Source organism: Tamandua tetradactyla, chromosome 9, assembly GCF_023851605.1.
Source record: "Tamandua tetradactyla isolate mTamTet1 chromosome 9, mTamTet1.pri, whole genome shotgun sequence".
In the NCBI taxonomy this organism is placed as follows: domain Eukaryota; kingdom Metazoa; phylum Chordata; class Mammalia; order Pilosa; family Myrmecophagidae; genus Tamandua; species Tamandua tetradactyla.
This window is the reverse complement of record NC_135335.1, coordinates 81,575,668-81,603,135: the sequence shown is the minus strand read 5'-3', so window position 1 is coordinate 81,603,135 and position 27,468 is coordinate 81,575,668. Positions and strand designations below refer to the sequence as shown.

Here is a 27,468-nt window from a genome sequence, read left to right as displayed (position 1 = left end):
AACTCAGAAGAAATAATAATAACAATGACTAGACAGTAATGAATCCAGCCTGGGTTTTTATACCGATGCAGTAGTAAATATAATTGTATTTATTTCCTTGTAAAGAAATAAGTAACAGAGGACAGGCCCTACGAAGCAAAAGTGCCCAGGGCCCACAAAAGTCAAGTGCAGCCCTTAACTTCTTTGTCCTCACCCATAAAATGAGGAATGTGACCACGCTGGTTTCAAAGGTCTCTGTGTTTCCTCAGAGCTCTGTGAACTTCTCCCGGGAGCCCATTTATAAAGTGTTGATCAACCCTCTCCAGGACAGCCAACCCGAAGATCTCCCTGCTTTCAACTCTGACTTTCTGAGGGCACCTGCTAGAAGGACATGATCAGGAAATACACAATCTACTTGTTTCAAAATGTGCCACTCCAAACCATTTTATTCCTTGCTTAGCTGAGATGCAGATTTGGTATTAGATAAAATGACTCTTTTGTCACCTCTTCCTGTGGACCAAGGGTTTGCGGGAAAGGAGTATTTATTTGCTGGGGAGAGAGGACATCAGAAATATTCCACAGTAAAGGGCCGCTGAAGTAAATGAACCAAATGCACAAGAAATAAATGAACCAAACACACAAGAAGCAGAGACAGACATGTTGGCATTTGCCTGGAATAAAAGTAGGTATAGGACAGTCACGCTGAACCCCACTGTCACACCCTGGGCATGCACTGTCACTGAGAAAAACAGTTCGGAGGTCTCAAGGAAAGCAAGAGCTATGTCTGCTGAGGGCTTCACCTGCCTACTTCTGAGGCTGGAAGCTTGTATTCGGGCAGGCTCCATCGGGCAGAGGGCAACCACTCACCTGAGAGACGGCTCTTGAGCTTCACTTTACTGCTTCCCTGTTTGGGACTTTCTGAGTTGCCCTTGGACTCCTCGGGGCCACAGGGATCTTGGGAGTCGCCTGTCCCAGGCATCTGAAATGCAGAGAGCACAGAGTTGTTGGGAACGGCCGTCCTGTGATTGCTTACTGCCATTCCCTCTGAGGAGTTATCTCAAGCCTCAAGGAGCAGGTGTCATGTGAGAAAAAGGGTTCATGGCTCAAAGCACAGCCCTTCAGGTGCTCCGGTGTCATACAGCCTCACACGGGTAGATCCTTCTGCAGCACACACTTCCCTGCACGGCAGAGGACCAGGACTTTTCAAACCAGAAACGGCTCCAGAGTCATTGGGGCTCTGAGTCTACATTTGAGGAAACTTGTTGGTCAAGGTCGCAGCAGGGGCCACCAGGTGGTCAATGGAAAAGCCACAACTAGATCCCAGACCCCTTGACTTGTGCACAGGGCTTTCTTACAAAGTAAGTTGCAGCAATACTAAGCCAGGACGTGAAATCCACGTCCTCTGCCCACAGGGACTTCCAAAGTTCCTAAACATATTCGATTTTGCACAAGCCAAATGACCACATCCCCCAGCCCACTAGAAGTCTCCTGGATTACACTCCTGAGTACTTTAAAAAAAAAAAAAAACATGGGCAGGCACCAGGAATTGAACCCAAGTCTCTGGCATGGCAAGCAAGAACTCTGCCACTGAGCCACCGTGGCCCGCCCCTGAGTACTTTTTAAACACCTCCTGGAATCATCATCATCAGGCCATGGTGAGGCAGCCCAAGCATGCACAGATAGTTATCTAGGGTTGCAGAAAGTGATGCAGCAAGGTCGATCCAAGGGTGCATTAAGCTTTCCATCCAACAGACATCAAACAGGCTTAAGAAAGCTATGTTAATATGCAAGAAAAGCAGAGTCATATATTAGAGTGTTTATAAAAGAAATTTCTAGGTAAATTTAGATGCACAAAACCTATAAGATGCATGATATAATGAGTATTTCCATTCAAAATTTTAATTTCCTTTGAGATTCTGGCAAAAAAAGCTTCATGTTAAAATAGATAAAATTCACACTAAGGAAAATATACATTATTTTAAAAGACATATAGGACATCCTTTAGTACTTAGCAGTCATTGGAAAGACATGTTAGGAATAATGTAAAAAAAAAAAAACACCCTGAGTATCAGCAGGTAATACAAATTATACATTGCATATCAAAGTCAGTATACAAAAATGTATAGATTAAGCAGTAAGAATAATTTCCCAGGTAATCCCCCTTTTAAGAGGTAATTACATATCTAAGATTTGGAAGACTATCTCCTCCCTGGCCAAGTTCAAGTATGTTTCTGGATGAGGAAGGGGGAGAAATTCTGAGAAATGAGGAGATGAAGGTAAAATAAGGAAGAGGGATAGGAAAACAAATGACTCCTGACAAGGACAGCAAATTCGATGAGCTCATTTGACAACATCAGGGACTGGCAAGGTTCACGTTAAAATCATTAAGAAAAGGCAAGAATGGAATCCCAAGGATGATTTTAGAGATTTTCTGAAAGACATCTTTTTCAACTGCAAATCATGACATCAATTCATAACATACTGAAAAAGGACCGTGTTTGAGACATGCCAGAGATCGGGATAAAGGAGGAGACACACAGATAAAATATGACCCAGCTTCCAGGGCTTCTCCTTTGCTTTGCTTGAAAACTATGGCGAGAACTTGTCTGCAAACTGCAAACAGGAATTACCGGAGACAGTTATGTTCCTGCTCTTTTCTATTATACCATCTGTGCTGGTTTGAAAGGAAGTATGCCCCCTAAGAAAAGCCATGTTTTGATATAAATCCCATTTCATAAAGGTAGAATAATCCCTATTCAATACTGTATATTTGAAACAATACTGTATATTTGTATATTTGAAACTGTAATGAGATCATCTCCCTGGTTGATGTGATTTAGTCAAGAATGGTTGTTAAACTGGATTAGGGGATGACACATCTCCACCCACTTGAGTGGGTCTTGATTGGTTTACTGGAGTCCTATAAAAGAGGAAACATTTTGGAGAGAGAGACTCAGAGAGAGCAGAGAATGCTGCAGCACTACGAAGCATAGTCCACAAACCAGCGACGTTCGGAGATGAAGAAGGAAAACGCCTCCTGGGGAGTTTCATGAAACCAGAAACCAGGAGAGAAAGCTAGCAGATGATACCGTATTCGCCATGTGCCCTTCCAGATGAGAGAGGAAACCTGAGCCTGTTTGAGATTCAGAGAGAGCAGAGAATGCTGCAGCACCATGAAGCAGAGAGTCCAAGAGCCAGCAACCTTTGGAGATGAAGAAGGAAAACGCCTCCCGGGGAGCTTCATGAAATAGGAAGCCAGGAGAGAAAGCTAGAAGATGATGCTGTATTCTCCATGTGCCCTTCCAGCCGAGGGAGAAGCCCTGACTGTGTTCTCTATGTGCCTTCTGACTTGAGAGAGAAACCCTGAACTTCCTCGGCCTTCTTGAACCAAGGTATCTTTCCCTGGATGCCTCAGATTGGACATTTCTATAGACTTGTTTTAACTGGGACATTTTCTCAGCCTTAGAACTATAAACTAGCAATTTATTAAATTCCCCTTGTTAAAAGCCATTCTGTTTCTGGTATTTTGCATTCCGGCAGTTAGCAAACTAGAACACCATCTGACCAGGCTATCAGCCCCCAGAGAAAGGTATTTCCCTGGTTTGCATGTCATCACCTTCCCTGGTGCCCAGTAAGTAGGTGGCTTAGTACATCTTGGCCAGGGCGCAAACAATCAGAAATCCTGGCTGAGGTGCTCAGGTAAGGGGAGGAAAACAAAACCCCCCAACTGTTCCCAGAGTTATATACCTCCCTCCTTCCATTTCCCTCCATCTTCCCAATATAGCTCCACATTTTCACAGGATCAGATAAATTTTGGCGAAGGCGCAATTGCCCATGGAGATTGCCCATGGGCAGGAGAAAAGTGAGCTGCCCAAAGTTTCTCGGCTTATTCCATAGAGACAAGGCCAGAGTCTGTGTCGAGGTCTCCTAACTTCCAGCTTGATGCATCCCAGGATGTTTTCCTCATGCACCCTAAGAAGTTTTCAAATTAAATACTTAATCTGAATAATCAATACTGTACAAGAACATAGTCTATTCACCTCAAACATTTTTATTCATTTCACTTTCACGGTAAATGTGTGCCCCAAGGTAAACAATATGGCTATTTAACCAATGAGGAAATAAAATCTTACGTGACACTTTTTGTTTATACCATATATCTGGGATCTAGGATAAATTATGTCTGAAGAAGGTAAGAGTACAAAGTGGAGGCAGGTAGAGTTACACAAGGACTCATGCATTCTATGTCCAGTCTGAAGGCCCCTTGATGCAAGCAAAAATGCTGGGACACTTTTTCCCCCAGCATCTGAGTGAAGCAGTTTAGAAGAGAACCTCAGCCTTAGATAATAATTTTTAACTACCCAAATGCACCAAAGAACGAAATGAAACTTAGTTTTTGTGATCCATAGAATATCAGTATGATTTCTTAAGGCAAAGAAATCTTACGTTGAAGACGGTATATGCTATATGACTACTGAGAGCCTGCGGCCAGAATCAGTAAGGACAGACCTAGAGGAATCTCAAAGCACTGCCAAAGCTGCATGGTCAGCTCAAGGCAGGAGAGAAATCTCATTCAGAACCCACTAATAGAGTTAGCATCGGATTTTGAATTTAAATGGAACTGTTTCCTCTAATAAAATAAAACTGGTTTGTCATGATTTTAGGTGGCGTGTAACTCAATGAACAGGAAGTGGGTTGCTCAGACACATTAGTTCCAAATTATTTCAGGAAATAGCAACATGCTAAATACAATTTTGATTACAATGAACCTCTCCTTAGCTTTGTGACTATTGTCTGAAAGCGTCTACACGCCAAGAGAGCCCATTGCTGAGCATTTTTTTTTTTCAGATGTACAGAACAAACCAAAATGTTCTGGAAATGATGTCATTTCACTGTCTAAAATGAAATGTACAAAAAGTTTTCCCGGAAGACCTTCAGTTCAGAGAAATAGTTGATACAATCTATTATTCATGAGCAATTATCTAATTCATGTTTTATAAAACAATGCCATCATATTAATGGAATCTAAATATAATTTGCTGATTTCCAAGTTAGCGACTCTTGGTGCCGTTTTCCACACTGGTCATCTGCGGTGTTCTCTCTTAATGATGACCTGTCATCTTGAGCTTCTGGTTTATTGTGAGGACAGCTTAGTTAAGAACCCCACTGTGGAGTTCAGTTGCCCGGTGCAAATCTTGATTGTACCATTTTATTAGCAATTTAGGCACCTCACTCAACCTTTCAGAGCTTCAGTGTCTTCACCTTCAATGTCCCCATAAAAAATGGAGGGTTGATTTAAGAATTAAATGATATGTGTTCCTGATTAAATATGGCAGATCTCTCTCTTGAAACCATACTAAAACGACAGGAAAGAGAATAAAAAACAAAACAAAAGACATAATCCTACAAGGGCAACGAGACTAGGAGACAATAACAACAAAATTCTGGAAGCCAGTGAGCAGATGAATGTGTGGCGATGGGTAGGATCTGAGGAAGGTGAATTCTAAATTACAGTGGCGCTGCAAGGTCACTTGACTTGCGATCATAACTCCCCAAAAGCTCCAGAGCTGGCAATGGGGGACCTCTGGAAGTTGGCATAAAGCTAAGGCTGAATGAAGGAATGGTGTAAGAAACATCCAAGAGTTGAAGTGATTGATGTGGGTATTTAGAGTGGGTCTGATTTTGAGGAAGATTTCCATGAGTCAGGAATGAGCCAGACCAGCAATTCTCAAACTTTGGTGCGCATCAGAATGACCTGGAGAGGTAAAAAAAAAAAAAAAAAAAAAGATCTCAGAGTCTCAGAAATATGGAGAGGAAGAAGGCCTGGTCTATATTTCACCTCTGTCCATGACCAAGCAGGGCCAGCCTCCAAAGGAGCTGCATGACTGAGCTGCAATCAGCCCTGTTGTCCCCCCATCTCCCAGGTTGATTCAGGGATGGAGAACAGAAAAAACAGATGCTTCTTAGTTGCAACAAAGTAGCCTATCAGTTAAAGCATGAGGGAGAATTATTATCACCACCCTGCTGTCTGTTCAGAATATAAGTACCTTAACCAGAAAACCCATGTCCCACTCTTCATATGACCTACAAACACATGATGTATAGGCAAAGTATAATGCAATTTACATATAAGTAACACACATTAGCATTTATTGTGTCCATAGCATATCAGTAGAGTACTGATTTAAGAGGGAGTTCTTTCATTACGCAAAATAGAAACAATAGTATTACCTTTAAAGACTTGAAATTATCTTATAATTAACTGATGGGGTTATTGGGAGGGTTAAAGAAGAATACACTTGAAAGTAAAGTACCTAATGTATAACACAGGGGTACAATGAATGCTTAACTGAAATTAAAAAAAATAATAAATACATGTGAACACACGTATATATGATGCAGGAACATTTTTCATTCCCCTGCTTCCCATTTCCATGCAAATAGATCTTTACCAGGGCCCACGTCTCCTGTTTTCCTTTCATCCAGGGAGTAGGAGTGGTTACTTGGTTGGTAGGTAACAGCCAATTGGTCTCCATCCTTAACTAGTGGGGCTAATTCATTAAAAGCTCATAAACTTTACAACAGCAACTAAAAGACTAAAATATCTAGGAATAAATTTAATCAAGGATGTAAAGAATTTATACCTAGAAAATTATAAATTATCACTGAAAGAAATTAAAGACTTAAATAAAGAGAAAGACATTCTGGCCTCATGAAGAAGATGTAATTGTTAAGATGTCAATAATACACAAAGTGACCCACAAGTTTAAAGCAACCCCAAAATTTCAACGGCCTTCTTTATAGACTGGAAAAGTTAATCATCAAATTCATATGGAAGGGTATGGAAAAACCAAAGGTGATGGTGGAATTATATATAGAAGATAGGACTTAACAAATGGATACGAATGCTGAATCATGAAACTGATACCTCTTTTAGTCTCCAGTATTTCAGAGCAGCTAGAAGTAAAAACCTAAAATTGTGAAATTGTAACCCATGACAAAGTCTGAAATATGTTCTACAACTAATTGTAGTACTGTGCTTGGAAATCTATAGCTTTTCACAAAAAAAGAAGAAAAAAAAAAGTCGATTGTGATGATGAAAAGTATTTAGGCCCGCTAGGCTTCTCTATTCTGGAGCAGTTAGAAGGAAAAATATGTGAGGATCGTATGGTAGCCCATGACAAACTCTGGCATGACAAAAACTGGTTTTGAAGAGTGCTTTGAAAACTATTGCTTTTTTATTTCTTTGCTTTGTATATATGTTATACTACACAATAAAAAAGTTTTTAAAAAGTTCATATGGAAGGGACCTCAAATAGCCAAAACCATCCTGAAAAAAAGAAGAAAAAAATTAGAAAACTCACATTTTTCAACTTTAAAACTTATTACAAAGCTTAGTAACCAAAACAGTATGGTACTGGTATAAAGAGAGACATATAACCAGTGGAATTGAATTGAAAGGGTAGAAATAAACTCACATATCTTGGTCAATTGATTTTTTTGACAAGAGCGTCAAGCCCATTTAATGAGGAAAGAACAATTTCTTTAACAAATGTGCTGAGAAAACTGAATATTCACATGAAGAATGGAAGTGAATCCCTACTGTACACAATACACAAAAAATTAACTCAAAATAGATCAACAATCTAAATATAAAAGCTAAAACTATAGCATTCTTAGCAAAAAAAACCCTAAGGAAATATCTTCAGGACTTTGTATTAGGCAATAGAATCTTAGATTTTACAACAAAAGCACAAGCAACAAAAGAATATGCAGATAAATGGGATGTCATCAAAATTTTAAAATTTGTGCAAAAGACATCATCAGGAAAGTAAAAATTAACCAACAGAACAGAAGAAAATATTTGGAAACCATCTATCTTATGGTTTAATATCCATAATAATAAAGAACTCCTACAACTCAACAACAAGGAGACAAAAGTGCAACTTAAAAATGACAAATAAATTGAATAGACACTTCTGAAAAAAAGATATACAAATGGCCAATAAGTACATAACAAGATATTAAACATCATTAGCCATTCGTGGAATGCAAATCAAAACCACAATGAGATACCACATGATATCCACTTAAATGGCTGTTATCAAATACACAGAAAATAACAAGTGCTAGCCAAGGATGTAAAAACAAATAGGAACCCTTTTACGTTGTTGGAGGGAATGTAAAATAGTGACCATTGTGGGAACCAGTTTGGCAGTTTTTCAGAAAATTAAGTATAGAATTACTGGATGACCTGGCAGTCCAAAAAATTTGGACACATAACCCAAAGAACTAAAGGCAGGGACTCAGATATTTGCACACCAAGGTTTATAGCAGCATTATTCACCACAGCCACAAGGCAGAAGCAACCCAAATGTGCATCAGCAGATGGATGGATAAAACAAAATGTAGTATATACACACAATGTAATAATTTTCAGTCATTAAAAGGAATAAAGTTCTGATGCTACTATGTGGACTAATTCTGAGGACGTCATGTTGAGAGAAATCACCCCCAGGCATAAAAGAACAAATATTGTCTGATTCCACTTATATGAAATAGCAAAAATACGCAAGATCATAGAGATAGAAAGTAGATTATAGGTTACCATGGGCTGCTAGGGGGTTACCAGGAATAGGAGGAGAGGGGAATGGGGAGTTAACATATAATAGGTAAAGGGTTTCTGTTTGAGGTGATTGGAAAAGTCTGGTGATAAGGGTACCATAACATTGTGAATGCGATTAATTTCACTGGAATGGTATGCTTGGGAGAGGCTGATATGGGAAAATTTTGTTGTATATATTTCTATAATTAAAAGAAAAAGAGCAACTAAAGAGATAATGACAATAAAATGCAATACACGATCCTAGACTGGATCTAATAATGGAGAAGACTCCAACGTAATTGCTGTGAATGTAACTAATACCACTGAATTACATATTTGCATATGGTTAAAAGGGGAAACTTCATATGTTACTAGAACAAAAATTTAAAAGCAACAACAAAAACCATAGGATTATACAACACAGAGAGCCCTAATCTTAAGTATGAATTATAGTAAAATAGTTGAAGGATAACACTATTCTTTTATTAAAGGTACCACACCAATGCAAAGTGTTAATAACAAGGAGGATATATAGGAACAGTATTTTCTGCACGTTTTTTCTGCAAACCTAAAGCTTCTCTAATTAAAAAAATAGTTTAAAAAGCTCAAACAAGGACATTATTGGGACATATGAAAAAACAGAATTAGACTGCATGGTAGTTTTGAAGCTGTTACGTACCTAGAAAAGGCCATGTTCTTTTAATTCATTCCTGTGGGTGTGACCTATTGTAAGTGGGGGCTTTTGATTAGGTTAGTTCAATTGAGATGTGACCACCTCATTCAAGGTAGGTCTTAATCTGTTTATTGGAGTCTTTTATAAGAGGATAAAACACATATAGACATGAAGAGATGAAATTAAGAGAGATGCTCATTGAAAAAGCTTCAGAGAAGTTTAGAGAAAAATCTATATATGGCGAAACCAGAAGCTGAAGCAATGAAACCCGGGAGACAAGGACGAGCAGATGTCACCATATGCCTTGCTACCTGACAGAGGAGCCCAAGCTCTCTCTGGTAGCTGGTCTTCAGAGAAGGTATCGTCTTAGCTGGGACATTTTCATGGCCTTTGAACTTTAAACTTGCAAGCTAATAAACCCCTATTGTTAAAAGCCAGTCCATTTCTGGTATATTGCATCTCATCAGCTTCAGACTGTAAGCTTTATATCAAAGTTAAATTTCTCGAACTCAGTAAGTGTTACATCGAGGCTTTCTTCTTAGGAAATATACATGGAGGAACTGAATGTTCAGAAGCATGATATACAAATCTATTCTCAATTCTTCAGAAAATAGATAAATAGATAACAGATGGACAGTTGGATGGATTGCTAGATAGAATGCTATGGCAAACTTGACAAAATGTTAAAATTGGTGGATGTGGATTTTGGGGGTGACGGTGTATGTTGCAGTTCTCTATATGTGTCTGCAAATATCCTGTACATTTGAAATTATTTCAAAATAAAATGTTTAAGGGGAAAATTACTCATAAACTTGTAGAACCTCTCCTCTTTCCTTTCCTCTCTCCACACTGATCTGGGTAAGTATCTGCTCAGATAAAAACTTACTCTTGGCAGTGCCATTCTGAACTAGTTTTCCATGGCTACTGTAACAAACTACTACAAATTTAGTGGATTAAAACAATATAAATATATTATTTTACAGTTTTTAGGTCAGAAGTCCAGCATGTGTGGGTTAGGGCTAGGGCTAACTGTGCTAAAATCAAGGTCTCAGCAGGGCTGTGTCCTTTCTGGAAGCTCTCAAGGAGAATCTTCTTTCTTGCCTTTCCCAGTTTCTAGAGGCCACCCACACTCCTTAGCCTGAGGCTGTTTTCTGGATCTTCAAAGCTAGCCCTTCTGTATTGCATCACTCTGACCTCCTCTTATGCCTCCCTCTTGCATTTTTAAGGATCTTTCATTACAATGGGCCCACCCAGAGGATAATCTTCTCATTTTAAAGTAAAAAGATGAGCAACTTTAACTCCACCTGATACCTTAATTCCCGTCTGCCTGCGGTCTGCCCTGCAAAGTAGCATATTCACAGGTTGCAGGATTAGGATGTGGACCCCTTTGGGAGGCTGTTATTCTGCCCACTACACATTCCAAGGTCTAGACAGGCATAGAGCACTAGTGATGGCATATGGCTTTCACGCCAAACCATAATCTCCAACTCCTACTTTACCAGCATTAAAGAATGGGGTGGGCCATGGTGGCTCAGTGGCAGAGTTCTTGCCTGCCACGCTGGAGACCCGGGTTCGATTTCTGGTGCCTGCCCATACCAAAAAAAAAAAAAAAAAAAAGAATGTATTTGGATTTTCAACTGCCTAGCTATTTGGTCTCTCAGTTGGCACCAAATTTATATTAATAAAAAACTAAAATTTATCACCTCCTCACAAGCCAATATCCAAGGCACCATCTGGGAACTCTGAGAAACGGTAAAGGAGCAGAAATCACACACAGACCAAAAAGCTTTAGGTATGGCCTTGCTTGTAATGACCTTAGGTCTCAGACTTTGACCAATGTATTCAATGTGGGATACTGACCTTGGTGGATCACTGTAGCTTGTGAGGGGTTTGTCCATAGGCAAATAGACATTGTGATACACACAAAGCTATTTTCAGCAAAGGTGCCAGCTGCATTGGCATTTGCAAATGTGTAGAAGGCTACAATGGCCTTAGCAAGCAGAGATGGTCAAGACAAAGATCAAATGAATGAAAAGAGCATGTCCGTCGACAGGCCTTATTAGGCATTAGGGGGTAGAATCATTTTTGTTGCGGTTATTGTATTCCTCAGCTGGAGCTTACAGGCTGAGAGACTAAGATCTAAAATGGGGAAGGCAGCTGACTGTGATAGTGCTGCAGAATATGGGAGCTGTGCTTAAATCATCAGTGACAGGCCTATGTAAGCCCTGTTAGGTCAGGTGCCCGATATTCTGTACTTCCATGCTGCTATGAATTGCCCACAGCTCCGGAGGAAACTGTGAAGATGCTATCCTTGGATCCTCATTGGGTCAAGTTTCCACCTTGCCAAATGGTGTGTGGGGCCTCTGAATCTAAGGATTAAATAGACTATGATCATAGCTCTAGACTTTGGAGATAAACACTTCAACTTCATACCTACAGAAATTAACTGATTAATGAATGAAACAAAACAGATGGGATTCAAAAAGAATATGCCATTTTCTTGAATTGAAGATGAGAAAAAGCTTGATGAATTACATAAACCTAAAAGCTAAGAAGGGAATTTTAAAGGTGGGTGCCTATATCGTTTAGTCATTAGAAATCAGATCTGTACAGGACACAACAGGAAGGATTTGAAAACATGCTCTAGTCTTACTATCAGAATAGGAGGAATGGAAGAGAAAAAAAATAAAGGAATACTTGTTCAGATGGCAGAAAAGAGAAGGGTAGAATTTTAAGAGGACAGTTATTATCGTTGCCCTGAGAGAAGTGGCTTAAGAAATGTATGAAATCAGGACTCTAAAGGAAGAAAACATGAGTTTGAGACATACCAAAGGAAAGCCAGGTAGGACAACAAGCCAGAACCTAATGTTGGTCTGAGGGGAGAATATTTGCTGGGTGGAATTAGCCAACTTAGAGGTGGTTGTGTCAAGATGCATTTGGAAAAGGAGACCAGCAAACAGAGGTCTCACTGATTCCATATCCTTCGCTATGATGGGCCCCGTGTGACAGGTTTTGACTAGTATCTTAGGAGGAAAAACAAAATGCCTGAGCCATAAAGCAAAGGAAAAGTAGTGGTAAAAAAAAAAATTCAGATTCAGATGTGAGAAGAAAAGGAACCTATTTAAGCACCAGGTGAAAGAGTAAGAAACTCAAGTAAGCCTTATGAAAAAGAGAATGAAATGAAACACTAGAAAAATATACAACTACTGCCAAAAAATATACAACAGAAAAGAATGCTACTTGACCCCAGGAACATTCAACCTGAGGAGAGAAGGCTCTCAATGAGCGTAGGCATTGGCTTTTTCTTAGCCCACTAGGGGGCTCATGCTTCAGAAATCATCAACGACAGGTCTGGTTCATGAATCTGCAGAGGGTGATTCTTCAGCTGAACAAATGGGGAGGAGGCATGCAGCTTTCTTTGGTCTAAGCACTTCTACGCCAAGAGGCAGTGGAAATGGAAAACGAGGTTCAGGACCGGATATGCCAGCTCCCAAGAATCTAGAAGCTCTTTCAGAGGCAGAATCCCTAACAAAAGTGGCACAAGGGTGCTCTATACTTTTATCTCAAAGTACAGATGGAAATTAAGAAGTTTTTGAATAAGAAAAGCCCTGTACATAGGACCAGGTTGATTTTTACCCCTAATGCAGGCTGGGAGAAATATTCCTGCTAGTCAAATTCAATTTCACGGTCAAAGACTCCAGACAACTTCAAGAGAAGCCAAGATTTTCACCAGCAACTTGATATGGCTGAATCCTTCCTACAGTCTGCTAGGAGATAATTTTCCAAGGGTCTCTCACATTTCTGTACAACCTGTAAGCAGAGGGCGCTGGCTTGTCTCTGCTCTGGACTACATGCTTATATAGTGAACAACCTTGAAAGAAAGTCTCTCTCTGGAAGAGAGGCAGTTGTGTTTACTGTCCAGCATAATAAAGATAAAGGCTTGCTTTGGAGCAAAAGTCAGGCAAGTTTGTTTCCAGCCCATTATAGAAGATTTGGGTTTCCTGAACTCAGGTCTCCTCAACCATGATGCAAATCCACGGCGCACACATCTACCTTAGCCCCTCTGCAATACCCCCACGGGACTTGGGGACGATACGAGAAGGGGAATTGATGTGAACATGAACTTCAAGGTACTTGCTGTGCCATGAGTAACAAAGTCTCTGATCTAGGGGGTCTCATGTCTTCAGTCAGCATCCATGAAACTGTAGGGTAAAACCTCACACTTTTTTTTTTATTTATAGCTCTAGACATGGTCTTTGGCAAAATTAAATAAGTTTCTGGGAACATAATTTTGCCTGGAATAACAGTATAGAGGCTTGGGGTTGGCTCATTTTTAATATTTCAAGGGTGTGGGTCCAATGATTTGAAACCATTTGTGGGTTCATTTATTCTTTGTTCATTTACACTTCACTAAAATGGAAAACACAAGAGACTTGCTGTTGAACGAATTCAACTTTCCTGAAACTGAAGGAATCAAATTTGTTCCAGTGGGAAACAGCCCAGGATGCAGATGCTGAAAAACACAACTTCTCCCCAGTATCAAGAATCCCATTAGCTAAGTTGGAGCAAACTAAGACACAGAAGAGAACAAAGGAATGCTTTGGTCTTTGAAATAAAAAAGTCAAGGAAATTTAAGATCGGATGTTAATTAGCTTAGATTTTAACACCTTTGGGTTATGACTTGCAAGGGGATTTAATATTTGGACTTTAATTACTTCCTGGAAATTTGATGATGGAGAAACTTTAATTCAAATTTGAGGCATTCACACTGTTGACATTTTAATTATTGGTATTTTACCTCATTGCAGAACTTCTAAAAAGGCTATATTAGACAATGTAGCTAGAAATCATTTTGGCTGAAATAAAGCATAGGGATTGGGTTTTAGTTTCTGACAAATTTTAGCCTTCTGGGGGTGGTAAGCAAACCATCATTATCCACCTTATAGGACTTTGGGTCTATGCTAAAAGTCCAGGGCATAAAAATGCTATAACTGGTACTCAAAGCATTTATGAGACCTCCTTGAACACACTATGACTAATATAATGTTTAACATCAGAGCATCATCTCTGTTTCTTAGCTAACTCTTGAAGTCTTACAAACAAACCATCAAAGGTACGGCTTTTCTCTCCAACTATTTCTACAGTGCAAGTGTTATCTGGTCCTAAGGAAAACTTCTGGAGGCCTGTTTGCACCCTGTTCACACCATGTTTTTGTGGTTCCTAGCAGTTGGAAAAAAAAATCTGCAGATGTGACAGAAGACATCCAAGCTTCAAGCTCCAAGAAGTTTTGTTGGCTCATTCCCCGGATCAGTATCCACTTGACAGTGGAGTGTGGTGATTTCCCTTTCAGATTTTTGTCACAAAAAGATTATTTTTAGGCTGCCCATGGAAGCTCATTTTCCAAATCTCTGGGGCAGATGTTTGAGTGACTAAGGGAGAAGCAGATGGCCATCAGAGGCCAGGGCTGGGAATGAGTAAGCATTCAGAAACGAGGAATCAGAACACCCATAAATCAGCACACAGTGGCAAAAAGTCTGCGGTTTGCCTGTAGAAATTAAAACATGAATCTACTGCTACTTCGACTCATTGCTTTCCAACAAAGAGAATAACTCAGGACTGAAGAGGAAATGGTAAAACTGAAGATTAAAACTTGCCAGATCCCAGTATGCGCTGGTATACGCAGGGCATGTGTGCACAGCTCAGAGGTCATCACAGGCAGCTGGGGAAAGGCTGCAGCTGATGGCCACTGAGATGCTCAGGCTGCAGCTCTGAAAATGAAATAATGCTGTCCTTGTCTTGAGTCCATTTCCGGCTTCCTCCCACTCATTGTCCCCAAATAATATGAATGGGTTTAACACACTTTGTCAGTGATTATTTGGATGATTTTAATGCATACAAATTAAATAGATCCCTTGGTTCCTTAGAAAGTTGAGACCAAGAAAACTCTTCTAGGGGTCAGGAATGAAATCAGTTCGTAGCCTACATTTACGCTCCTGCAGTGTGATTGTGAGGTCACTTTCTCAAAGAGAGGACAGTGTCCATGAGCAACTCGGAGTTTTCCAAAAAGAACAAGAGATACAGATGGCAAGAAGGTGAATCTCCATTTGTCTTTGGTACAGCTTTCAAATTGAGGCCAGGCAAATACAGAAATTCTCTATGAAATAGCCATCTCTCACCCTTCCACATTCTCATGGTCTCTTGGGTGAGAAAACTGTGGGGTCCGGAGCTTTTTTTTGGGTTTGTGATCTGGCCACTAAAGGCAGGTCCTTGGAATCATTTCTCAGCAGGAATTTGGCTGTGAGGCTCATTCAGATTGGATACACTGGGAGCATGATATGCTTTATCCCAAAACTCCAGAAAGAAATTGACGTAGAGTATATGTATGTATTGGAAAATCTCAAGTCATACAAAAAGTAGTGGTGGGAAAGCATATAAAAGGGATATAAAGAGTAAACGGAATTAGCAGGGCAGAAGTAAGGGATGTCAGAGGTGTCCCAATATAGCAGCTGAGTTGAATCTAATTCAGCAATAACAAATGTGACAGATTTCTCCAGGGCCTTTCTCCTATAAGTACCTTTTAGAGGGAGTTTCACATTATTACATGGCTTATTGTGACAGAAAAATACTGTTGTAACTGGAAAGACTATTTAGGTACATTTTAATTGCCTTTTTTGGGGGTGCGGTGGGGTGGATGCATGGTCTGGAAATTGAACCCGGATCTCCTACATGGCAGGCAAGCATTGTATCACTGAGCCCCCCTTTTTAGGTATGTCATGTTGAAGAACCTGTGGTTAATTCTGAGCTGCTGTTAAGTTCCAAGCAGTACCCTAAAGCCTTCTGTTGCTTTTAAAAATTTCACATTGTCTTTTGCTGATACATCTAAGGACACGTGTGTCTTTAAAAAGCTGATGTGAAAGCTTAGATGTGCAATGTGGAATCCACATGCTAAGCTGCAACTGTCCCAGGCTCACAATACCCACCCACACCAGGAGCTGGTAAAGTCCCGTCTGGGGGGCTTTACACCCACTTTCATAAAATTGTGCTGGAGCAGTCATGCCAGTTAGATCAGTCACTGTCCACATTGCTTTCTCCCCACCAGAGCAGAGCTGAACAGTTGTGACAGAGATGGTCTGACCTACAAATCCTACAACGTTCATTATCTGGCTATTTACAGAAAAAGTTTGCTGGCCCTTGATCTACAGGACTTTCTATATTGTAGCTCTCCCCAAGGTCACTGGGAAGAAACTTGAGAATTTTTAGAGACCGCAACTTAATAAGTTCAAAGAAAGGGACTGACAGACAGGGCTATCTTTAAGAAGCTGTTTCTAGAGGCAAGGCTTACTGGTCTACCATGGTATTTCTTCTAAAAGCATCAGAATCATCCAGGCTGTGTGATTTTATCCTTGAATTTCATTTTGAAATGATACTGATTAGCTGTTCATTTCTTTTTAAAATGCAGATACTTTGCTAAGAATTATTGACCACTGTTTAAATCAGTTCAATCTGATTACTAAGGAAAATATCAAGGACAAGCTGCTTGGAAGAAATGGTAAGGGTTTTATTTGTTTTTGGCCTTTTGCTGTTGTTGTTGAAGGGTTGGGGACAGAATGAGGGAAGAAGAAAAGAGAAGCTGCTGGGAGCCTGAACTGCTCGGGGGATGGGGAGACTCTGGGAACCTCAGTGGGTAGATTTAGAGCAGTTTGGGGGCACTAAGCTCCAGGGAACCTGGGAATAGACAGACCAGCATGAGGCACAGATGACCAGAGGGAAGAGGGCTCCAAATGTAACCCCAATTACATTCAAAAGTTTGCTTAGGGTCAGCCCTGCCCTCAGGAAAAAAAGAGAGGACATGCGCTGTCTACCTTTCTCCTCTACTGCCAAGGAACTCTTGCTCCCAGAACACAGCTTCCCCTGGAGCGGCCCTGCTCCCTCCCCCCCACTCACCTCCAGGCCCTTGCATGCCTCCCACCTGGCTACCTCCCTGGCCCCTCTCCTCCAGTACAGTGCTGGCCACTTCCCAGCGGGGCTGTGGCCAAGGCCGCCATATACATCTCTATGCCACTTCCTGAGTAACCTTATAGCCAAAACCCTGTCCCTGTCATTCCACTCAAAACCCATCAATGATGTATACAACCTACTCTCGAATGTTTAGAAAACAGACAAATAGATGATTGCTAGAGAGAAAGAGGGAGATGACAAATACAGCAAAACAGTAAAAGCTGGCAGATCTGGGTATCTGGTTAGGTTTGTTTTGGCATTCTCTGTGTGGATTTTTGTATTATTTTTGCAAATGTCATGTAAGTTTGAAAGAATTTAAAATTAAAAAATTAAATAAAAAAAGAATATCACCTTACTTGAGAAATAGGTCAAAATTTCTCAGTCTGGAGTAAATATTGCACTTAATAGATTATTTATTGATCCTTGAACAGGTCTTAAAACATATTTCTGGGCCATTATGCTTGTTATTTTTCCACTCTAGAATGCTACCCATTTCCATCTGTTTCTGTGGAAGCTTCAAATACCACCCCTTCCAATAAGCCCTCCCCTGGGCCCTGGCAGAAGTCAGAGCTCCCTCCTCTAGGTCAATGCAACGTGTGGCTCCTAGGGATTTCTCATATGGAAGAGGGGAATATGAAATGTAGGGACAGATTTACGTTGATAAATATTATGTTCATAAGTATATGTGATTATATATAATGTATTATTATTATTATATGATTAATAACAATCATATTATGTGAATGAACATATGCGGTTCATTCGGGACTATAATAAATGCTGTGAGAAGGGAAGGAAGGCTGTATCCACCATCCCTATGTACCACGGCAAAGCACAGGCAGCGCGCTCAGCCTGAGGCCGGGATGTCACACGGGCCGCATTCCAGGGTCAACTCACATTACGAATTGGACGTGGGCACTGCAGGCTTCTGAGGTTGTATCTGCATCAGTGCTAGGAAGGACAGAGATGTCTGCTGTTCAGAGCAGCTGGGGTTGGGTGGGGAGTGACAGGCAGGCCACCTTTTACCACCACTATCTTAAAAGATGCCTCCACAAATATACATTAAGTGAACATATTTGTTGTTTGAAGGAAATAAAGTCTAACATTCAAACAACAGTTTTACCCACAAATTTTTGACACCATTTATTCATGTAGAGGCTGTCCTCTGATTTCAACCGCTAAAATGACACCGGTAAACAGAAAAAAAGGCAGTTGACTGAACACTGCAGTAATCAGAAAAGTCTCTGAGGGTGAAGGGGATTAAGAATCTTGATGGTTGGGTGGGCCAAGGTGGCTCAGCAGGTAAGAATGCTTGCCTGCCAAGCCCAAGGACCCGGGTTCGATTCCCGGTGCCTGCCCGTGTAAAAAAAAAAAAAGAATCTTGATGGTCAAAGGTCAAAGACAGGAAAGAAATATATTTCAAGTGAAGGAATAAGAGCTGGAACCAGAAGAGTGAGGTGTGGTTCTCTCTCTCTGCAAATGTCATTTACTGAGCTAAATTAGTACTTATGGAAAAAGCTAGGCAGGCAAAAATAAGCAAACAAACAACAAACAAAAAGCTGGGTAAGCAAAGAGCAACAACAGGAGGTGGGGGGGGAACATTTTATTCATTTTAAATAGCTCTATTTCTTTGTGAAATTTCTGTCCCGGATTCCACAGGGGAACTTCTGACCTCTTATAGCTTGCTTTGTTTTTATTTCCCACGCTCTGTATTACCATATTGCATAAGAGGTGGCTAAGACGAGAAAAATGCCAAAAACGTCAACATTTGCTAAAACCCAAGTCAAAACTGAAGTCTTTCAGTGCAGTGTGTCCTTTTCAGGCATTCAATGCCCATACATCAAACTCATCTATACTTTGTCAAGGGTAATTTTGTATAATTTGACCAAAAATGCCAACTGAAACTAAGTGAGGACAAACTGTACCTCTTAAAGGAATAAGAACCTGGCTTTGTGGATCAGCATAATCACCATTTACAGTTTTAAAAGACTGTAGAGGACACATACAGCTCTAGGATTTTGTTACCTTAAAGCTTTAAACAAAGCTTATAAACAAAGTTATCTTAAGATAAATACATGAACAAATAAGGCGCATTATCCTGTCTTTTTCCCTGTGTAATTGCTGTCATTTTGACTACAGCAGAAGAAATTTTTATGTTTCATTTCTGAACTGCCACCTTTCTTCAACTCTTAATATATTGTACTTTTCATTTCAATGTGTAGACCACCAATTGAAGTCCACAATGGAAACATAATGAAATTAAGAAAATAGAGGATTAGAAGAGGAAAATGCTTACTAGGGGGCAGGGTTGAAAAGCATCTTAGAATATAGTCATGGAATGTACAATGACATGAAGCAACTTAACCAAAAGGATAAATTCCTTACAGGAGCTCTTCAGTATTATTTTTCATGAAAGAAATTAACTTAAGGGCAAAGAAACTTCATTGCACGCTCTAGTAGCCCATCTTTTAGTTTCACTGAAACCTGAAGGAATTTTTCACATCAGAAAGATGAGAGTAGGGTTGATTGCACACTAAAGGGACTTCTTTAACAATACTTCTTAATGCTTAATGCTATGATGTGAGACTTTTGAGATCGTGTCGCCATCAAGCACTCCAACATATATTTTTAAATTATACATCTATAACTATATCAATGTATATGTGCACCAAAAAGCCAAAACTATCTAAAATGAGATAAGATGGAGACAAGTTCAAATAGTTTCTTCCCACATCCCAAGGGAGCACCTTCCTCCTGGGAGCATACCCCACTCTGGAGATCACTGTGCTAGGAGACTGTGGAATACAAGAGTCGCTTTTCTATGCAAATCACACGAGTCCTTTAGTTCCTTGAGAACTGCAAACTGCTTGGATGAACATGCAGCCCAGAGGCAGGCAGCGAGTCGGAACAGGCCCCTTGAAAATGTGCCACGGGAACAAGTCTAATCCAAACTTCAGCAGTTTTCCGGGCAATCCATCCAGGCCAAATAATTATTCTTATCTTCTTGCTTCCCCCACCCATTTAAAATAATCACTTCATCTCCTTAAAAAAATGGAACCAAACCAAACAAATCCACCCCCAAATTTAAATTTTATTTCCTTAGACCAGCAATAATTATAGCCTTTTTTTGGTCTTATCTTGCCCTGGCAATTCTACAGGCTGCATTGGGTTTCATGCAACCTCTTATAAACGTCCAGGGCCAGTTGAAGTGTTGCTTAAGGAACATCAAAGTAAACTGGGACTTACTTGGGGGAAGGGTACGGCTCTGACGGTGAAGAGATGGTAGCTCACCTTTGGGACAGTGGAGAAAGAAATGGACAACTCGGGGAATTGTGTATCAGCATGTGCAGCTGCTTGCTTTGGGCTGGGGCCAGGAAATAATATGGTCTCTGTATTAACAGCACCCACTTATAAACCAGAAACCAGCATCGGGTAAGGTGATGAGAACCATAATGTGCAAGCCAGTCTGTGCCCATGAAGCTGCTGCGGGCTGGTAGATCTGGCTCCCAAGGATTCCACAATCACCACAAACACCTTGGCCTCGTTCCCATGGTTCCTAAACTGCAGAGAAGGAGGAAGTTGAGGACAAAAGACTCCCCTTATCTCAAAGCCATGGAGAGACAGGCCACCAGGGCTCATCTAGCTACTGGCCAGGACACTCTTAGGAGCCCTGCCACCTGGCCTCACACCGTGGAAGTGGCCGTATAGCAAAGGGGTGTGTTCCAAACCTGCTGCTTCTTACAGTAGCCACTATTTCCCAAAGTTTGCTTTTTAAATCTAGGTGAGCATTGGAATCACCTAGGAAGCTTCTAGAAGTCTTCTGGAAGACTCCTGGGTCCCACTGTGCTCAGACCTGCTGAATAAGCTGCTCCAGGGTGGAACCCAGAGATCTGAGGATTGGTTGAAACCACACCCTCCAGGGCACTTCAGAGAGATGGGAAGGAGTGTGGTGCTGCCTGTGTGTGTGTCTGTGCACACACAGTTCTTCCCCGTGCATTTCTGTGAAGTGCCTTGAACTATCTTCTCAGTGCTTTCCCTTTTCCTTTGCCCTCATAGCTTCCCTGAGCTATAAAGAGACTTGTCCAGGGAACACATTTGCTATCAGCAGAACTCAGTGGTCTCCTGTCTTCACCACAAGTTTCTCTCTCATAGCATGAAAGGTTTGGGCCAGCCAACACCCCAGGTTCCTTATAGCTTGGCCACCTTTTAGTGCTATTCCCCAGAACCTGCATCTTTGAGACGCCTAGTTCAGTGTTTTTTTCCTGGCTGCATTTTCACCCACATTTCACTTATTACTGTGCCAATTCCCCATGGGATATTTAATCCCTCCTTGTTGCTTACTTGCTAAAAATCAAGTCCTAAATTCCCTTTCTGTGTGCTTGCAGCTTTCTAAAACCTTCTTTTAATTTTTTTTTCCTACCAACCAAACAAAACAATGAAACCTGCCGAGGTGATTTGGAGCTGTATGTACCCCAGAAAAACGTGTTTCTAAACTTGACCCATTCCTGTGCATGTACCTGTTTGTGAGCAGGACCTTTTGATGAGGCTACTTCAGTTAAGAAAGTGTGGCCCACCCCAGCCAGGATGGGCCTTAATTCTACTACTGAGGTCCTTTATAAGTGGAGTAAAATTCGGACACAGAGAGAAAGCCACAGATGGAGCAGCCAGAAGCTGAACATCCACGGAATCCAGAACAGAAGGGAGAGAGACCAGGAGATGCCACCATGTGCCCTGCCATGTGACAAACTGAGGACCAGTGTTGGCCAACAGCCAGCCTCCGGACACCACAGTCCTTGGGGAAAAAGTATCATCTTGATGATGCTTTACTTTGGACTTTTCTTTAGCCTCAAAACCATAAGCTGATAAATTAACACTGTTTAAACTGACCCATTTCATGCTATTTGCTTGAACAGCCTTAGAAAATAAAATACCTACTTCTTGTTAATGAGGTGCTGCCACAAATGGCTGGAAAGGTACACTGTGTTCTCCCTATGCTATACTTGGCAAAACCATTTCGAAATAATTGACACTGTTATCCCAGCCAGGAACTCCCAGAAGGGAGAGGCAGATAGATTCTCTAGATGGTGGACACAAACGAAAATTGCCTATTAAACAAAGGTGTGCTGGGGAAAGTGGGCAAGCCAATGGCAGATGACAACATTTTATGATGACCGATCGGCAGAAGGCATCAACCATCCGTCTGTTCATTCATCAGACCACCTATTCATTCTACACAAACCAACTGGGAATATAGAGTGAGCAAACTCGACCTGTCCCTGCCCCATGGATCCTTGGTTGGTAGGGGGAGGGCAATGTAAATAAACCGTCACGTGAACTAATATGCACTTACAATCTGGGTTAAGGGCCACAAAGGAAGATACAGGGTATATTACATGCCAGGGCCCAGGCCTGTGGGATATGTGTCTGGGAAGACTTCCTGGAGGAGGTGAGTCCTGAGGTGAGATAAGCAGGAAACTGAAGCACAGAGAGGAGGAAAGACTACACCTAGCCCAGGGACCATGTGGTCAGAGTGACTGAGGTGTCAGCAGCTCTGTACACAGCCCATCCCACCCATATAAGCAGCCTGAGCCTTCAAGGCATACCACCCTTACAAAAAGTTGGGGGAGCCCTGTGCTGGTGACGTATGAAAAATTTCACTCTGAGAATCTGATTTCTGGCCAGACCCTGCGATTTTCCTATACTAACACCTATCACAATTTTACTTGGTGCTCATTGTTCTTTGCACTCAGCTCTAAATCCAATTTACCCGACAAATCTAGCTCAGGCCCTAAACAAAAGAGCATTTCCAATCCAAGGCAGCTTGAATCAACCAGAACTGAGACTTTCAGATGCTGCCAGAAAAGTTTTCAACCAACGCTCAGATACTTGTGAAACATTTAGAGCTGATGCTTGATCAATTATTCAAACCAAAGAAAACACAAAAGGTGCCCTTTTTTCTTTCTACATTTGGATTCACCTCTGCCCCTGAGGATGCTGCTTCTCCCTCCGACTGATTCAGGGTCTCACACCTCATCACTTTTCCTCCACCCGACACACAATCACGCCGTGTCAGACTTACAGCGTCATGGGTCCTGCTTGGCTCTTCTTTCCTTTTGAGGGTTGAGGTCTTCTCAAACCCTAACCACCTCTCAAATTCCTTCTCAAACCCTAATCATCCAGAGGTTTTCCAAGATTTTCCCCAACTGGGGAGGCCAGAGATTTTAGAATGCGTTCCTTTGATGCCAAAGGAAGCCGGATACAGGGCTCCTGATTGACGAGAGGAACAGACTCTTCCTAGCTGAGCTCTGACAATCGCTGTTTTGGCAGACAATAGTTACTTCCATTTTTAGGTTTTATTGTTTTCATTAAAAATATGAGAAGGGAGACGGGCTCCCAGGCACTTCAGATGCATCACCCATTTCATGCCTGTTATCCTGAAACCCTTCCTCCTCTCTTCATTTTAAAAGAATCATCCAAGCAGAGCATGGATCTGTTTTTCTCTTGAAAAATCTCATTTTTCAGATGAGCTGTAACTGTTTCTACTTGGGGAAAGGACATACTTCCTTTGAATAGGCAATAACAACAACACATGTGCCATTTGTTTTAGTGCGGGGCTCTATAGCTGAGTTTCTCAAACTTTAGCCGAGTCAGAACCACCTGGAGAGTTTATTAAAGCACAAATTATGGGACACCACTCTCAGTGTCTGGTTCAGGACGGGTGAACTCAGGGTGGCACCTGAGAATGTGCATATTTAGTACTTCTCTGGGGATGCTGATACTATTTGCCTGGGGACCACACTTTGAGAACTGCTGCTCTACAGATAGCTTTATGATCGAGACATATGTACTAAGAAGGTACTGAATACAAGGCACTTCATTGGCTACTGGAGACCCAAAGGGCTATACCTGACTTCAAAAGCTTAACACGTTTATGTGTTTTCTTCCCTTCCACAATGGCATATACAGCCACCAATGAGCAGGAAATAGATGCTAAGTGCCAGGGGAGCAGTGCTTGGCAAGTCTGGGAGAAGGAGAGATTATTTAGATGCTTCCAGTAGGCAAAGGCTTCACAGATAACTTAATACTTCATCTGAACTTTGAGGGACAGGTAGCGTTCAGATAAGCAGAGGATGGGCAAGGCCTCAGGTACAATAGCTCAAGCAAAACCATCTCAGTTCCTTTCAACATTGACTCTCCTTTCCATGGGGGTCTTGGCTCACCACTCTCCACAGGTTTACACTCTGCTGCACTGCTCCAGCTGGGCTCCATGTGCATGAAAACTGGGACTGAATAGGGTCTCTTCCTGCTGGCCATAAGGACCAGAAAAGAATTGATCTTCCTTGCTCTCCAATCAGAAGTAAGGGCAGACCTCTCTAAGTTGTGATGCCCCAGAATGCTGACATCCTAACTGGTGAAGGAGGCAGGGAGCCAGGCCCTTTGAAGAGCAGATAGGGAGGTGCCTGGAAGGGTACATATTGGCTACAAAAGGAGTAAGACAGAGGTTTAGGGTCCCAGGCTTGTGCCTCAAGGACATAAGAGAACCAGGTCAGCTTCAAGTGAAGGTAAGAAGTGGTGAAGGAATGATGAGAGACCACTGGAGAATTCTTTCTTCCCATCGACCTTCCCTTCAACTCCTATTAAATTCCAGACATTGTATGATGTCCTAGCAATAGAGAGATGCTTAAGACATCAAGGCCCCTGAACTTTTGAGATGTTTATGTCTCATGAGGAAGACAGAATAGTAAAAAGCTAAATTATGAAATAAGACATTAAGCACTATCACATATTTAAATAATTAAAAATAAAATAATAAATTAAATTTTGTATTAATTTATACACAAAGCTATGCAAGCCCAGAGAACAGACCAAATAACTCAGAGGACTCAAGGAAAGGTTTACTTACCGGGGAGAGGGGACAATTCAAGTTAATAAGGATCCTGCTGGGGAAAAGAAGATGAGAAGGTATTCCAGGTACAAGGACAGCAGGTGCAAAAGCACAAGGTAATGCGTGGTTCTGCAGCACCTGGGGATGTGGAGCTCACCTTGCTAAGGACACGAGGAACAAACGAGTGTGTGCATATGTGTGTGCACACGTACATGCGCTGAGGGCTGTTGGGCACACATACAGGAGAGAAGGCAATTCCGGGAGCTCAGATCTGGGCAGCACTCCCTGCAGAGGAACTGGCATTTTAACTTGGAGTGGTCGAGAGCCACTGAATGATCTTAAACAGTGACGTGAGATAACAAGATTCTTATCATTTCCTCTCTCTCTTCTTTTGCCTCCACTCCTCAAACTTGATATCTACCATATGGTTTTATTTTACACATGGACAAAGCTTATTGAAAGGAAAGTCTCTGCTTATTGTAGCCATGAAAAATAAATAACTAAGGTCCTCATGGCAGAGCTTTAACACTTCCATTACATTTGCTGGACCTAAGTGCTCGGAGCACCCCATGATTTATGGTGCAGACAGAGTCATTGTTGGAGTGGAATTTGGCAGCAGGTCTAATCATTACTGTCTGAGATAAAAGGCTTCCATGGCTTCGTTGATTAAAAGACAGTGCCAGGTTTCTTTCATTTAAGTGATTCATTAATTCTTAAAGATTATCAAAGAGTCCTGGGTTATGAAGGCATAATCAGGATTTTTTTCCCCTAGTAGTTCAGCTCCTTTGTAAGACACAGGCAGGGCAGCCCCTAGGCAGATTGTAAAGCCTAGAAAAGATATTGGTCTGGCTGCCCCACTTCCTGCCTGCCTCCCACGCTCCTACCTGCTTCTCTAGTCCAGGCTTCCACCTCCTGCTCTCAGCTGCAGCAGCACCAGACCAGGCCTGGCTCTCCTGGGACCCTGGCTTTCTAAGTCATTCCATCCTCAAACCTACTGTTGATATGCATTCATTCTTGCAGAACTGCTTTCAATGGTCTGTTGAACTGGGACAGATCCAATAGCCATACAGATACTTGCATGCTAGTACATGATAAGGCTTCTGGCTTTTGAACAGGGGAAAGGGAAATTTGTAGGTATTCTTGACAAAACGTATAAGGATCACCAGGGAAATTTTAAAACTGGACACATGCCCATCCCTCTTTTTAATGCTGTATTTCAGGGGGTGGAAGGAGGTGCTCAGCATGTGGGTTTTGGAAAGTTGCCCCAAGAAATGTTGATAGGTAATGTGGACCAGCAATCTGAGTTAAAACCAGCACTCAAGAGAGTGGGTAACAAATTACGGGTGTTTGGGTGTGGCAGCCCAGCCAGGTAGGAAGCCCAGATGTCCCACTTTTGTGCCTGTTTTATGAGGGTGGAGGTGGAGTAAGAAGGTAAAGTGGGGTGGAGGTGGTGTCCGAGGCTTGGGGAAGCGAGAACTCTTGAGGCAGGGTTGGGCTTTGGTTACTCATCGATGATAACAGGTGTGGGATTTGTGTCCCTGTCAAAGCCAAGGAACAGTTATGAGGAAGCCCAAAAGGACAGCAGTGATGCGCACTTACAGAGAATTATTCCTGGAATCTGCTCCTTCTCAAGGGCAACCTGAAATTGCCAAAATAAAGTGCTATGACAGAATGCACTGAAGTCTCACTGGAAAAACTACAACAATAAACACATAAAACAATGTGTCATTCACTGCTATTTTTTTTTTTTTCTTAAAAGTGTCTTTGAACTTCTGGGCCAAGATGGCAGCTTAGCAATATGTGCGTTTTAGTTCGTCCCCCAGAACAACTACTAAATAACCAGGAACAGTACAGAATAGCTCCTGGGTCCACATCAGTGACCAGACACACAGTGTACCCCACTCAGGACCAGCTGGACTGGCTGCGAGCACCCCCCAGAACTGTGAGTTCCCCAAGCTGAGGTGGCCAGCACCCCTCCCCAACAGGCTGCTTCCCAGAGGGGAAAGGAAAGAGATTTTACCAGCAGCAGGGGCTGAGCCCAACCAAACAATAATTGTGGAATTAGTTAACAAATTCTGACTACTAAAAATAGGCCCCCAGCTCAGGTGAACCTGGTCAAAGCGGGGGTCACTCATTTTTGCCCTGGCGCCAAGGGCAGGAAACAGAGATTTTTGTGGCTGTGTTTCTACAAAGGCTTGACTGCCTTTGGATACAGCCGCAGGACTTCTCAGGCTGCAACTGCCCCAGGCATAGGCAGAAACAAGCTCCTTTGAGGGCTTGTCTGGAGCCTGTGCCTTCCCCAGGGGAGGGGTGAAGCCCAACTCAGGT

At 41.8% G+C, this 27,468-nt stretch overlaps 1 protein-coding gene across 10 annotated transcripts in view; it reads right to left on the bottom strand.

The window, feature by feature from the left end:
• PDZD2 (PDZ domain containing 2) overlaps window positions 1-27,468 on the bottom strand; it is a 462,289-nt gene that overhangs the window by 84,533 nt on the left and 350,288 nt on the right. For all 10 annotated transcript variants that reach the window (XM_077116902.1, XM_077116903.1, XM_077116908.1 and 7 more), the window contains one exon: window positions 847-958. In XM_077116902.1, coding sequence (XP_076973017.1) covers window positions 847-958 — 112 coding nt within the window. The remainder of the gene's footprint in view (window positions 1-846; window positions 959-27,468) is intronic.